The following is a 15680-nucleotide window of genomic DNA, read 5'->3' as shown; positions in this document are numbered from 1 at the left end:
AATGTGTGTAGCTGTAGATTGCATGATGTTTTTTGTTTTTTTTAAATAAAAGAAACCAAAACTAAATGCCCACGTGTTGTTGTTTTGTTTAATGCATATCAAAATATGTTGTGAATCATTATCAAACCTTTAACTGAAAAAAATTAACTTTTTACAGTGGATTTTTGTTTAGTGCGAAATATCTTTCACATTGGTCATACACAGTATAATAAACAATAGAGATGCCCACACAAATTCTGGTGACGATTGATCGCAGTTTTCAGACATCAAGCTTTTTTACATTAAGCGTTTTAGACTGTCCGGGAATACAACCTCTGTCTTATTTTTGATAAAATATTTAGGCGTATATGTTCCTCTATTTTAATGTTGCTGCTAGTGGTACATGGAGAGCCAATTACTGCATTTTTTTTTTTGGGTGGTACGTGGTGGGGCAAAATGACTAGCAATATGGGGAACTCTGCTTTGAAAAGGTCTGACAGAGAATGAGTTAACAGCGATGGTTCATCTATCCAATTCACTAATGTTTTATTCAAAGTGTGACTTCATCTCAACATAAGTGTGTGCTCTTATAAATTGCCTTAGAGCGCCCTCTGGCGCACTGCGAGCGAAGCGTCGCGTGGTATTTCGTTTTGGCGCCGATGGAGGGAGTCATTCGTGAGATCTTTGCCCGAGTCAGACGGCGGCACTTCCGGTCGGCATTTTGTTCTACGAGAGGAGGAGAGCCTCTTTTGGACGATCGCAACAAATCGTCACATTTCTCCTTTTTACGCTCGGGGGGGGGGGAAAGAAAAAAAACAATTGGCTCGCGCTCGTCGCCCGCGTCATCCGCGACGGCGAAGAAAGGACGTTCGCCTCGCCGATAAACGTGGAAATAATTCGGCCGCGAGTTGTGTGACGGAAGAAGAAGCGAACCGAGCCGACCCCGGATTATTGTTGATAGCTAGCGAGCTAGCCACCTAGCTCGAGCGGGGCTAGCTCGGCGAGCCAATCCGAGTTCCTTCTGGAGGAGAAGAAAGGGGGAGCTAGAGATACGGACACAAATCCAGCTAAAACATTCCCCTCCCTTTGGGCGCCACATCCGAAGGTAAATACACTCAGCTATGTGCCTTGTGCAGTCGACTTTTTCATCCAAAACGCACTTATAAACAAAAACAATAGTGTCGGGGGGGGGGGGGGGCGGGGGGAAGGGGGGTACGGCGTCGGGAAGGGAACGCGGGGCTAGCCGCGTCAGCTATGGCTAGGTGTGTTTTCGCTCTTGCCCAGGCGCACGGCCTCGAAGCTGGGTGTCACTCGTCCAACCCCGGGGATTGGGCCGCTTGCCTCCGGGAGTTCCAATTCCCCCGTTTGCTCCCCAAACTCGGTTTAGCCTCCTCACATTTCAGCCTCGTCGATTGGCTTCCTTACCCCAGTCCTCGACTGCAGTGTTTAATATTACGCTAACTTCAAAACACCCGAAGATAGCCAGCGTTAGCAGAACCGAACAAGCCACTGAATCGTGGGAGAAAACCGACCCGCGGAGGGAGCTCCTTCCCACCGCGTTAGCATCGCGGCTAGCTCGGGGCTGCTGGATTCAGTCAACAACTCCGTGGAAGTAGTGTGGTGGTGATTTTTTTTTATTTTTTATACTGACACTCATCATCTAATTAAGACTATTCATTTAATCGTGTGCCAATTATACGGCAATAAAATATTATTATTATTCATATGGTTTTGGTGTGGAGATGTGGATGATAGCCACGGTTCACGGTGCATCTGCTCCCCTTTTGTGCCGCCTCCCTGCCTGTCAGTCTCCCAGCTGTCAGCTTTAGCCCACACGTCCTCCTCAGAGAAGGAGAACCCCAAAGACGTGCTACTACGAGTTCATGTTTACAACACCTCCCCTTACCCTCAATCTTCTCCGTTTTGTTTTCTAGCTCTCCCGTCTCCTGAGCATTCACTTGGTCTCATAGCAATGGCAACACTGTTGTTGTTTGCCAAACTATTTGCATTTTATTGAATTCGTTCAGATATTTGCAAAAACATTACTTTTGGGGTATTTATACCAATATAGTGCAAGCTTGAAGGTTGAAACACTGTTCAATTTGTTAATTTTTCTGACAGGAAATTGCATTAATCAGTTCTGTGGTTAAACTGTCGCCATCTTAAAACCTTAAGAAAGGCATATGCATGTAACACGTGTAAAAACAAGTAATCAAGCGCAGTATAATAAAATAATAAAAGTCAAGTGAATCACCCTCTACCTATGCATAGCATTCAATGAAGACAACGTAATGTATTTTAATATTCTTAAGTGTCATACAAGTGTAAAAAACGTTATGCGATGATGTCTAGTGAAACTAAAGTTAAATTAATCACTCCTTCTTTATACGTAGCGTTTTAGGAAGTCGTCTTGGTGCTTTTTAACATTCTTAATGGTTCTACAAGTGGAAAAATAAGTTGACCGCTGCATATTAAAACCAAAAATAAAACGAGTAACCCCTTGATTACATCTATGTCTACCATTTAAGGAAGTCAACTTCTCATATATTTTTATATTCCTGTCTTACAAGTGTAAAAGGGGGGGTTGTGTAGTTAAAAAAAAACGTATAATCAATCACTCCTGACTTTATGCAGTACACTTTTGAACACTTAATTGTCATACAAGTTGAGAAGAAACGTTACGCACTGTATGAAAAAACTAAAGTAAGTTTCTTACAAATATGAACTATTACTTCACTACTGCATTAGCACAGGTAAACAATAGACTACGGCGCTTTTTGACTGCAGTACGAATTTGTGTCATGTCGCCGTCGTAGTAACATAACTCCGTCGTAAACTGAGGACCCCTGTAACATAAAATTGATCACCCATTGATTATGCCTAGACATTCAAGGAAGTGGACTTCATGTCTTGTGCTATTTTACATTCCTAACTGTCATTCAAGTGTAAAAATAAGTTGTCCGCTCTATAATTGAACATAAAAACAATCTGTGTCGTTGATCCAGAGTTGTGTCTAAGCATAGATGAACCTTTTTATCATTTTGACCGGAATAGAAGTGTTCACTAGAATGAATGGTATTTTGTCGTAAATGGAGGACGTCTTGTATTGTAGAATACCGACGATGGATGTGTGGAGTGGTGACGAATTGCATTTGCCTGGGAGACGGGTCTTGTCACATAAACAGACACTTTCACGTGTTCTGTTGTTCTTATTTTGTTATGGATGTTGATTTAGCTGTATGATACTGAACATCTATATTCAGACAAATAATAGTTTGGGATTTTGCTTCAGTTTTAGTTTATATTTCTTTTTGACTTTTTGTTTTTCATATTCAGTTAGTTTTAAATTGTTTTTCGAGTCAAATAAAAATATCCAATAAATATAAAAAAAACAGTAGAGCGAAAATTAATAGGTTTCAAATCAACCCAAAAAGCGTATGTATGAAATAAATTGACAAAGATGAAAAAGCAAACAATATGCTTGCTATAATTACAGTTAGTTTTATTCTTGTGAACAGACAATGCAGTAAAAAAAAAAAAAAGTATTTTTTTCCAATTCTATTTTTTTTAGACGTTTGGGGAATTTTGTCCATCGTAGTATCCTGGGCTGAACGCATTAGGCAAATTTGTTTGTCTTTGCATTTTGGACTGAAAACATTTGTGGAAGTTTGTTTACCTGCACCGAAAACATTTGTGTAACTTTGTCTATCTCAGGCTCTTGGGCTAAAAACTAGGGATAGACTGATTTCACTATCGGTGCTGATACTGTAGGCCTGTGCTCATACTCATGGAAGTGGGCCGATGCTATGCCACCGAAAGCACTTTACCAACCCAACGTATAGTCTGCGCTCCCTGAGTGTGCAGGTGTGCAGTTTAGCAGAAAAGAGACCATGTGTGCTTGCCTCAAGCTGTTTGCCGACACTCATCTCTTTTAGCATCTTAGGCTGACAACATTTGGTAATTTTGTCAGGCTTGGCTTCCTGTGCTGAAAACATTTAGGAATCCTGTTTATCTTATCATCTTGCGTTAAACTTGATCAAGAACTTAGTCCTTAGTCCTTTTAGCATCCTTGGCTGAAAACCTAAAGGTGGATGTAGTGTGATGCTTTGCCACACCTTTTCTCCCAAATGTAATTCTATGTTGTTCTGTTTATCAGTAGTATGTACCGGTCACAATGTCTGATTAAAATGCGGTGTTCTTTATATCTTTTCAACAGATCGTAGAAGGATTTGTTTTCATCTGAAATGACACTGTGTCCACCCGAGCCGGCAAAGCGTTCTTCGACAAGGTACGGTGACAGTAGCCAATGCTAATTCATCCTTGTTGTGCTTATTCATGATGAAACCAGTGTCATTGTCTCAAGTAGAAGTGTAACGATTAATCGACAACAATTCGATTATCAAATTAATCGACAACTATTTTGATAATCGATTTATCGTTTAGAGACCTTGTTTAATTTAAATTGTCCAAATCTTCAGACTTTTCAGCGTCTCAACAGTAATATTTCTGTCCACCTCCATAAAAGCAGACTAATAATGTGTTTCATCAAAGTAAGACATTTGCAAACATTTGCTTTTACTTCGGAAAACAATTATCAACATTTTTGCCCATTACTTTTTGGATGAAACCAGTCATGGAATCATAATCAATGTATGTTTTGCATTTTCTGCAGTGTCCATTTGAAACAATGACCTGTTTTTTTTAATGAAGGGATGGAAATGAAAGTTTTTTTCATCTGATTCATCATAAAAATAACAGATGAATCGATTAAAATATTCTTTAGTTGCAGCCCTAGTCTAAAGTGTTTATGAGCAGGTTGAAGGGAATTATGTTTTCATGTGCTACGTGTGATAAGACTGTACTTCTCATCTTTGCATCACTCAAAAGAACAGTAACAATGAAACTGTTTCGATAATTTTTTTTACCTGTTACACTGTAAAAATACTTGGGAGTTCCAAGGCCTTTTAAAGCAAATACCGGACGAGCAAGATGCACACAATTTGTGACTGATTTCATAATATTCATGTGACTGATTGTGTTCTGTACATGATATGTACAGGATCATCAGTTTCAAAAACAATCAGAGAGGAAACCGGCATGTAAAAATGACAAGGGCAAATTGGAATGTCAAGGGCTTGTTGAACCAATTACATTGTCACCAGCACTGTGAATTATCACTGTCACAGCGCCCTGTAGTCATGCCGTCTCCATTCTGAATGTGATAGGAACAATTCAAACAGTCTTTTCTGTATTTTTCAGGTTATATTACAGTACTATAATAGCACTATAATAAATAGTAGTGGATGAACGATATATTGATTCTGATCTGATTCTGAACGATATCTTTTTTATATCTCCATATGAACATTCAAGATATTATTAATCAAAGATATACTGTAATTTTTCCTTGCTCGCAACTGCATGTACAGCTCATTTTTACGCTTGTCCTTAAATGCAACACTCTGGCCAGCCAATGACAAATCACATTTCATGCTTGCAGCGGCTCGACAGCTGAAGCCAGCCAATGACAAGGGAGCGAGGGAGACATGTACGCACGACCGATTTAGAAGCTCCGCATTCGGCAGATTTAGCGACCAAAAACAAGTCTTCCTTCATTATTTGGAGTTATTCTGAATTCAAAAAAGAGGATCCAAAACACAGCGAGGTGTTGTGCAGGTCGTGCTTAGCTTGAAAATTGCGACGAAGAACGGCAGCAAAGGAAACATTATGGCTACGTTCGGAAATTCAATCTGACGCTCTTCCTGCGCTCTCAGAGTGCAGTGTTTAGAGAGGAAGAGCACACTCCATTTTCTATGAATTTACCGAATGACCGTGTTGACCATTGGCAGGAATACGTCAGTGCGTCCGCCATATTGAATGTGTCAGTTCTGCCTGTAAACATCTCCTCCTGCCTGCCGCTCCGGCCGCTCCGTCTGCTCAGTCAGAGCAGCGGGAGTGTGCTCCAGCACTCCCAGAGTGCGGCGCTGTGAATAACCGAACGGCACACTCCAACAATGCTCTGAGTGTCCGAACATTCCGGAGTGTAGAACGCGTACTTGGAGTGGATTTCTGAACGTACCCTATGTTCCACCACATGAAACAACACGGCACAACAACATTTTTAGTACATCGAGCAACATCGTAAGTTGTGAGAGGTCCTGTCTGAAACCTGACGTGATTAAAAAGCTAGCGTGAATCTGTTGAAGTTGCACTGTAATGCTAATGCCTCGAGCCACACACACAGACGCTTACCACTTTTCTGTAAATTACATTTTGCATATAAATTAAGGCTGGGTGTTTAACCGAAATTTAATCGTGATTTCGATTTTGGCTTCTAACGATCATGAAAACGTTATCGAAGAAAAACGATGACTGTGCAGGCCGCAGGTTGTGTATGCAAGTTCCTGCCTTGTAAACTCACACTGAACGCACCCTGTGTTGCTTGTAGCAAGCTGTGTCAGGTTCTTCTGCCTTCCCTGAGTGTGCTTTAAGATGTTTATTGATACCGACTTGGAGTTTACTGTAAAACTAAACATACAAGAAAAATAATTACTCACATTGAATATTTAAATACAAGCAAATACAGACAAACGCCATAGTAACACATGCAGACAGACAATATAACAATACTCACGGGCATATATTCTTCCTAATCTGTGAAAAACAAGTTTAATAAAGTTTTATTGTGACTTTCTTCTTCTTCTCTTTTTTTATTTTTTTGCTGGCTGTAACATGCAGCTCCATGCATGCATTGTACCGCACTGCCCCCATGAGGCCAAGACGCGTACAGCAGTAACAGCAGATATAGTCATGGCTTTGTGTATAAAGACACAAACGCTTTTTCTCCTCCTGACCGTCTGACATGAAATCAGACTAAAATTTTCCTGTTTTAGGTGAATTAGGATTACCAACATTATTTCTATTTGCTAAATACCAGAATATTGAGTGGATTTTTTTGTAACAAATATATATAATAGACAATGCAATCACTCCAGGTGTGCCAGTGTTTATAACATGGCTGTATTTATTTAAAAAAAACATTTATTTCTATTTTTTAAATATATTATTTTACTTGTTACTCATTAATTTTACGGTTATTCTAGTAAGGTATATTTAAAGTTGAGTTTTGGTAGTTAAATACTAATAAGCTGTGAAATCAATGATTAATCGTGTTTATTAATCATGATTTCAATGTCAATCAAAATAAGTGTAATAATTAACTACTTTTACTATTAATGTGTAAAAACTAGACTTTACACCGATTTTATTGGGCTGATCGGTATCGGCCGATATTATGCTGATTTATGCTGATGGCTTTAATGTCATAATTCACCGATCCGATCAATGACGTCATTGATCGGCACCGCAAAAGACATCTACTCCACGTCGCTGCGTGCACAGTATATTTGAATCCAAAAGCTAGTTTATTTTGAGCCTTGTCATGTGTCTTTTGACGTAGTATTGGAAATATCTGATGGCCAATAAAGTTATTTATAAAAAAAAAAAAAAAAACATGTCGGCGGTGTGGAACAGACAACACGTCTGAGACAGACAACACGTAATGCCCGGATCAAACTACAAGACAAATTTGCTCTTTCACGATTGACTACAATAAAATCTTGTATTCCGATACCACCGCATCCCGTTTTTTACGACCATTGGGCTTTATCTTGCCAACTCAAATTCGACCGGTTACAGCGCCGACTTTGTATTATAAGGACAAAAATGGGGGGAAATGTGTGTTGGTGGTCACCGCTGCTGAGGACAGGAGAGGACGTTCGTTTAAGGCTTGCTTGAGGTATGTTCACATACTTTTAATACGATACGGCTCACAAGCAGGCAATAAAATGTTATGTAGCCTAGCAAGCTAGTGGTAGCACGAACGGTTGGACGTAAACATGCCGCCGTTCTGTCGAATCAAGTTAACGAGTGTATCAGGTCGCGTTGACTGGAGACACGTTTTCTGCTTCCACCTCTCCGACAGTGTTTGATTTGACAAGATAAAGCCCAGTGATCGTAAAAGACAGGATACGGTGCTATCGGAATAAATGTCGTGTAGTGTTGTCACTGTCTGCCAGAGATTTGATGCCGGTAGTCTTCCATAGTGCAATCGGGAAAGGCCAAATTTGTCTTGTAGTCTGATCCAGGCATAAGGATGGAAGTTATTTGTGTGGCAGATGTGTGTCACACATGATTTTTTTTAATCATTCTGTGACATACAATTTCTACAAACATATAAATGTAAAAAAAAAAAGTCACTGATACTGTTAATGTTAAACATGTCTCGACTTTAATGATGAATCTTTTTATTTCTTTTATTTTTTTGTCACAGGGGTATGTCACACGTGTAATTCTTCAAACAATAATGGTGTAGAAAGTTAACCTCTTTAGAAACAAAAAACATAAACGACACATATGGTGTACACTTACGTCACATAACTTCCTGTGTATATTCTATTCTCACATTCTGAAACAAACCTTGCCGAAACTGCTCCTTCATGCAAAAAGCCAAAGAAAAAGTGCATCCTTTGATCAATGGTACAATTTTAGAGGCTCACCTATAGTTAGGTTATTCTCAGCAAATCAGCTCTTAAATCCTATTTAATTTCCTTACTCAGGTGTCAGGAGATGTGAGGAAGGGTGTCGTCCATCGGCCCCCCTGATCTACCTGTGTATCAACACACTCCCCCCCCACCCTCACCTCAAGCATGAATGGGGATATGCCTCATGTTCCCATCACCACTCTCGCTGGGATCGCTAGCCTTACAGACTGTGAGTGATGTCCACTGATTCCTAGCTCATCACACAGTTGATGAATCTTCTTTTGATGAGCAGCAAAGATCTTATTCCTTCGGCTCTCCTTCCAGTGTTGAACCAGCTGCCCCTTCCCTCCCCCCTCCCGGCCACCACCACTAAGAGCCTCTTGTACAATGGGAGGATCGCAGAGGAGGTCAACTGCCTACTGGGTTCCCGGGATGAGAACTTAGCCTCCCAGCTTGCCCATGGCCTCAACCAGGTCTCCACAGAGCACATGTAAGTGACCGCTAGAGAGTGTGTGTGTGCAATAGTGACTATTTATAACACTTAAATTGCTGAACGGGTTACTTTTGGAATCGGTTGACTCTCAATCAAATATGAACAAAAAATCATTTACTCAATCACACTCACATTGACACCAATGGATAATTTTGAGTTTTCAGTAAACCAAAGAAACCGATAATATTGGAGGAAGTACTCAGAGAAAATGCATATAAGCACAGAAAGGATATGAGCCCAGATTTGAAATGGGGACCTCTTAACTATGGGGCAGACGTGCTGACCACATGCTGCAAAAATTTTTTATCCATCCATCCCTCCATTTTTTAATAGCCCCTCATTAGCCCTGATGTGATGTTCTAATGTTAACATTTCAACTAAAGGGTGTCAATTTCTCCCTAAAGTCTTGATTTAGATTTTTGCCTTAATCATCCTGAAAAAATGTCACTGAATCCTCGAATTCATCCTTCAAATTTCTAAAAATGCAGCAGATGCATTAAACAACATTGTTATATTCTGTTTAGAAATCTTTAGATTCTGTTATTAGTCTTCAAGCACGACAAAACAATGTCATAAAATCTGTGTTGTCGCAAAATTTTTGTTAATATTGGGGCCATTTCCTGAACGAATCTAAATTTGATCAAAGTTTTCAATTTTGTTTCCTCAAACCTCCCTTAAACTAGATCGGGAGGAAAATCCTTCATCCGGCATGTACTGATTAACTGCGCAAACCGAGTGTCGTCACCGCCAGTCTATGATGTTTCTTTACTGATTGACGTGGAGTTAAGTCGAATCATATCATGAACATTCACCGAAAAGACAGCCATCCGTGGTACAACTAGGTTATTATTAGTAAAATTGCATTTATGGCTATGCCTGTGTACTGACCTCACTAAAAGTCCTGTTACAATATTTTTTTTACATCAGTCTATCGATAAATATCATGATATGAAATCTTAAATGTTGACTGTTACGCTTAACCTTTTGATTTAAATATTTATTTTATGTCAAAAGTTGAACATTACATGGTAGATTATACAGCTGTGTAAGACAAATAATAATAATAATAATAATAAAAGCTTTTAAGCAGCTGGTAATGCGGGTCCGTTAATTTAATCATTTCTCCATAACTTGGTTTTTGGGCCACAGTTCGTTACATTTTCTGTATGTGTTTTGTGCATAAAGACTTTTTACCTCTCACAAAATTATCTCTTTCTTGTGCTTGTCAGCAAAAAAATGCATTTTGTAGTGTTCTGAATAATACAACGTATTTCAAGTTAACCATTATTTAAAGTGTGTAGTATATAGTATGTGAAATCAGGCTTCAAAATGGTCAAGAATTGAGACGTTCTTTCAGCTTCCAGACGCTGTGGGCGTGTCGCCGAATGCTCTGAAAACCCCACCCCTTGGAACTTTCAGCTGTCAATAAAATATGTGCCTTCTCTCCTGGCTCCTAAGCCTGGAGACTTCCCAGCGATGCACATTGCACACGCTTTCACAGGCCGAAGAGAGGCTATCTGTGGCGAGCAGTTAACCTCTGAGCCCAAGACAATTATCCCTCCTTTGCCTCTGTTGAAATTCACCAGGCCGTGTATCACGCTGCTGTGGCCGCCCAACGGTGCGCCATGTGCAGCCACATCAGCGCAATGCATCACAGTCCCATTTCTTTTTTTCTCCTCCTCGTCACCCCACAACGTCGCGGTCGACATCTGTGAGGCTGAGGGCCCTACAGCCCTTGCGCCAGACTGCTGGCGGCTACTCTAACTGCTGGCGGGGAGGAGATTGATCCCGTCCGGTTTGCTATTGCCTTGCTTTGTGCTGTGTGTGGGGCGAAACCACAGCTGATACATTGTAGCTCAAATAACACACAACACATTACACTTCAGGCATAGTTTGATGGCTAACTGCACACTGTAGTGGTAGAGATGGGCCAAGTTATCATGAATAAGGAAGTGGCAACTACGCTGAATGGCCACTACATGCAATAAGGGCACATGGTAATTATATAGTGGGGGAGGGCCTACTCATGCTAGAAAGTATACGCCCTAGCCCTCTTTCGTCACGGGGATAGTATTGAGCCCCCCCAAAAATCTGGCCAGCGGAGATGGTTAGGAAAGGTTTGAAACTATATCGCAGCCATTCAGTACTATATTGTTCTGTTTTGATGTTTGCAGCACTTCAAGCATAATTAATGTATTGAAGGGGGAAAAAAAGTATTTTAAACACAGCTCTTTTGAATGGTAAACTGCCTCTTGTTGCAGTTATGTGAAGCTGTTGAAAGCGACAAATATATGGACTAAACAACTTGAACGTTTGTTGTTATTGGAGACTAACAAAAAAACACTACTTGGATTATATGAAGATACGAAAACAGTAGGAGCTTGGTTGCTTGTGTTTCCTTAAAAGTATGGGACATGTTTCAAGCAACGCGTGCAGACAGTATAATGTTTGTCAACAGTTTTCACTCACTCATTGTTGTATTCAACGGCAAAACCGAAATTAATCCACGCCAGAGGTTTGAATGAAGCTGATGCTTCTTCAAATTTTTGTCAAATCTTCCACTCTTGCTAGTGGTTTTATGTTTTACCACGTCTGTAAACTGCACTTTGAAGCTGGATTAATTTACAACTCTGTGAGTGGGTGAAAGGGCAACAAGCAAAATGGTTAAAAAACATGAGTTTTAATTGCTTACTTGATAGCATGTACTTATTATCGCAATGAGACTGAAAGTGGGTGTTCTTTTGTGTGTTGTTGCAGAGAGCTGAAGGACAACCTGGGGAGCGATGAGCCCGAGGGAGACGCGCCACTGCTGCTGCAAACCATGCTGGCCAGAAACCCTGGCATCTTCAGGGAAAAAAGTACTCCCCTCAAAACCATATCACTTTTGAATGCAATTGTGTACACATGCTTCAACGTCTGAATAATTGGCCTTCCTTCCCTGAACAGATGTTATGCAGCAGCCGATGGTACAACAGTACAAGATCACCCAAAATTCCATGCATAGTCCGGCCCAGTCGGCAAACTTTCAGCCGGCAGCAATTTCTCCCAATCCATCAAGGTAGGTCAGAACACAACAATTTCTTTATCAACCATTCAAAATGGAATACCAACCCCCAAAGTTGAACACAGTAAAATCACAATTCGATTTTGGGGACTTTTAAATATACCACAATAAAAATATCAGATTGATTATATTCAGAATAATTTCTCCCAGAGTCCAGACCTTCACCAGTATAAAATACTGGACATGTTTTTCATACTTTTCATATTTATTTATGTATATATTTTTATGGGAGATGCATTTCTTCACAAATTAAAAGCGTTTCCAGGTGTTTTAATAACATGTCTGTGACATTGAGCTTTTTCAGTAGCGAGTGTCTATGGAGAGGAAAACGCTAAACGTCCATAAAACCAGAGGTTTAAGACAAAGCGCCCATCAAAGTCCGCAGCGACATATGCAACGGATAAAAAAAAACAAATGAACGTTAACGCTTGTGTTATGTTATGTTATCTTCCAAAAATGTTTTTCAAAGGTGAGAGAAGCAATCAACCAAGAAACGGCTCACAAAACTCTGGAATATAGGTGGAAATGGACCACTTAGCCCAAGCGGTTGCTCTCTACAAGGTGGCATTATAGCCATCAATTTTATTTATTTATTTTATTTTCACTCTTTGCTGTCTAAAAAAGAACATCCAAACTTTGAATATAGGCTACAATTACTCCCCAGCCTTACTTGTCAGCCAACCAGGTACGTTAACTGGTATGGGAAAATCAGACCTGCTTCTGGCGCTTACAACCGAAATTTGGGTGGGCCAAGATCTGTTAAAAACCATCAGAAAATCTTTTTTTTGGGGGGGTTCTTTCTGCAGACAATGTTTTTAAGTCCAGAACTATGGAATAAGTGCCAATGTTCACAGCATTAAAGCCACTTTAAAAGCATTCAGAAGTTAGAGCAAACAACTGGACAGGGTCAATATGCACACATCACCACAGCTTTGACAACTTCACCAAGCAATCTATGTATGCCGCTTATCAGAAGTTGTTAAAGCTAATCTACGTATCCAACAAAAAGTAATGCATCTCTGCTTACCTTACAGACTTGACATGATAGGAGTGGTGTTGCACCAGTGAAGGATGTCTGCATGATAGTGTTTCAGTGTAGCCCAGTGGCCGGACTGTGGCCTGCTCTTGAAAGTGCATTTGGATCTTCGCCCAGCCTAGCTTATCATGCCTTGGTTGTGAAAACACAGTCAGCGGTTATTCTGTAAATTAGCAAGTGCAGAAGGGCTCACTCACAGACACATTTTTAGAAATAGGCGGATAAAAAAAGATTTACGTGGTTGTTTAATGTCACAGTAGATGAGTGGGCAGGTGCTCCAACTATCTGTATACAAGTCAATATTTCCCCCACGAAGATAAATTAAGTCTTCTGAATCTAAAAAAAGTAAATTTTCTATATGACCCCTTTAATTCTCTCGCTTACAATTGCTCTGTGTTCCTCTTTCCCTTTAGTCGTTTCGTGGCCCCCCAGACAGGCTCCAGTAGCCGATACTTGGGCCAGCAAAACAGTCCGGTTCCCAGTCCCTACACGCCCCAGAGCCCTGCTCCTGGTTACATCCAGCAGTACCCCCACCAACAACCACCCAGCTACAACCAACACCAACAGATACAACAAGGTGAGTCTTACACCGCCTTTATTATTTTATTGACCGCAAGTTCCTCCATTTCTTTGTGATACAGAAAATATCCCTCACTGCCATTTCATATTAACAGCAGTGAACTATTTTAAAAAATGAAGCCAGCGGCTTTGGTTCAATAGTATCAAATGTTATTGCCACCATATTGAGTTTTTGTCTGGCTAGCTTGTGTTTTGCTTTATGGTAATTAATTTTGAATGGTAATATTACCTGTTGCTTCATCACACAAGGAAAAAGGAAAGTTGAGAGACGGCATGGCCAAAGGCTACCTACTTGAAAAGCGAAACATTAGTCACTATTGTCACACTGAGTTTAAATAAAATCAATTTACCGATATAAGTGAAGTTATTGAAACCATAGGAATTATTTTATGCTAAAACACAAAATTGCTTCAGAGGATTTCGCAGGGTAATACTGTAGGATTTAACAAGTCAGTAATATGATGTGTGTGTGTGCTTTCCAAAAGTGTCTGTGGCCAGTCCGATGGTTCCGGGAAGTATACGAAACATCCATGAAGGCAAGGTATCGGGGCAATTGGCCATTGCCGCTAACCACCACTCAGACAGACACAGCAATGACGACTACTTGAACATCGTGCACCGGCTGGGCAGTGAGGTACAACAAAATGTCAAAATTAACTTTTCAGTCCCAATAGAAGTTTCTGAATGAACTAGAAAGACAAAATATTAGATTAGTGTTGGGGAACCTTTTTTCTTTTATGGGGCATCAAAGGTTTTATAAATTAATTTACAATATGATAAATGTTTATTATTAAATATTATGAGCATTTGTGGGTTAAATGTTTTAGTGGTTAATAGTGGTCGAGGACATTTATTTACTCAATTACAGTCCAAGGGAGGCCTTCTATAGTATTTTAATAAACGTTACTGGAATTTTATAGTTTTTTTTCTGCAAACCAAGATAATTGAAGTTGCTACCAATTTTTTACCAAGGAAAGCATCTATTTGAGGGAGGCATTTGTTTTCCTTAAATAAATGACCCACCTTTGAATTGGAGCGTCTGTTAGACGGAATAGAGTGCCAGGTGTCTTATAGGGTCAGGGGGTCGTTGTTATTGTCAAAAGCATTTTTATTATATTTTTAAAAGAATATTGCAGCCCTGAACTGTAAACTTTAAACAGCTTCTCAGAGTTCCCCCTTTATTTATTTTATTGGAGACTCGGTGAGACTCCTTGATCACAACTCTACATTCAGGCTGCAAATGACTGGTGCTTGTGCAAAGCCACCACAATTTGTCAAAAGTTGCTAGATTTGTCACTTATCACTTTTTGGAAAATAAGTTCCTTAAGGGGTCGGAAAAACTTGGTGCAGGGGCAGTTAATGTTATTTAGCCCAACTGTTATGTAATATTGGGCCAGAAGTGCAGAATGGCTCGCTCACAGACACATCTAATTTCACACTCGATGGGTGGGAAAGCACTCCAGACACATGACAAATCGTATAGAAACCCTTTAAATTTGCCTTATTTGTATTTTATTCAGGAGGGTGACTCCGCCTTGAGAAATCCAGCGTTCCCTCTCAGGTCACCACAGTCCGGCTGCTCCCCAGCAGCGGGTGAAGGGACACCCAAATGTAAGGAATCGCTTTCTTCAAGACTAGCATTGCTCTCAGGTGGAATTCACGTTTATTCAGTTGGCGAGGGCTTCACTTTTTTTTTTCCTACCCCCTCACAAGCGGGTTCCCGTCCCCCGCTGATTCTGCAGTCGCCACCTCCATATGCACCGTCGCCAAGGGAGGGGGGACTTGACCAGAAACAGCAGATCCAGCAACGCAAGAAGATTCCTGCCGTGAAAGAGGAGAAAGACATGTACGACATCGTCAGCTCGCCAAACAAGGACTCCACCAAACTGACGCTCAAATTGTCCCGGGTCAAGTCGAATGAGTCTGATCCACCGGGTAGGCAAACACACAAAGTCTGAATAATATTGAATGAATTAGCGGGACTAA

The 15680-nt window shown here is 40.4% G+C and overlaps 1 protein-coding gene across 1 annotated transcript in view; it reads left to right on the top strand.

Moving 5' to 3' along the window:
• The first annotated feature begins 691 nt into the window (after positions 1-691).
• nipbla (NIPBL cohesin loading factor a) overlaps positions 692-15680 on the top strand; it is a 42853-nt gene continuing 27864 nt past the window's right edge. Inside the window, 10 exon segments of the mRNA XM_061671825.1 lie at positions 692-1084; positions 4196-4267; positions 8598-8751; positions 8847-9012; positions 11773-11873; positions 11962-12073; positions 13529-13692; positions 14180-14328; positions 15215-15305; positions 15408-15629. Of these exon segments, the coding sequence (XP_061527809.1) occupies positions 8688-8751; positions 8847-9012; positions 11773-11873; positions 11962-12073; positions 13529-13692; positions 14180-14328; positions 15215-15305; positions 15408-15629 (1069 nt within the window). The 5' untranslated portion in view covers positions 692-1084; positions 4196-4267; positions 8598-8687.

The sequence above is a fragment of the Phycodurus eques genome, chromosome 3 (genome assembly GCF_024500275.1).
Source record: "Phycodurus eques isolate BA_2022a chromosome 3, UOR_Pequ_1.1, whole genome shotgun sequence".
In the NCBI taxonomy this organism is placed as follows: domain Eukaryota; kingdom Metazoa; phylum Chordata; class Actinopteri; order Syngnathiformes; family Syngnathidae; genus Phycodurus; species Phycodurus eques.
The sequence above is the reverse complement of the archived record's forward strand: the minus strand, read 5'-3'. Positions and strand labels throughout refer to the sequence as shown.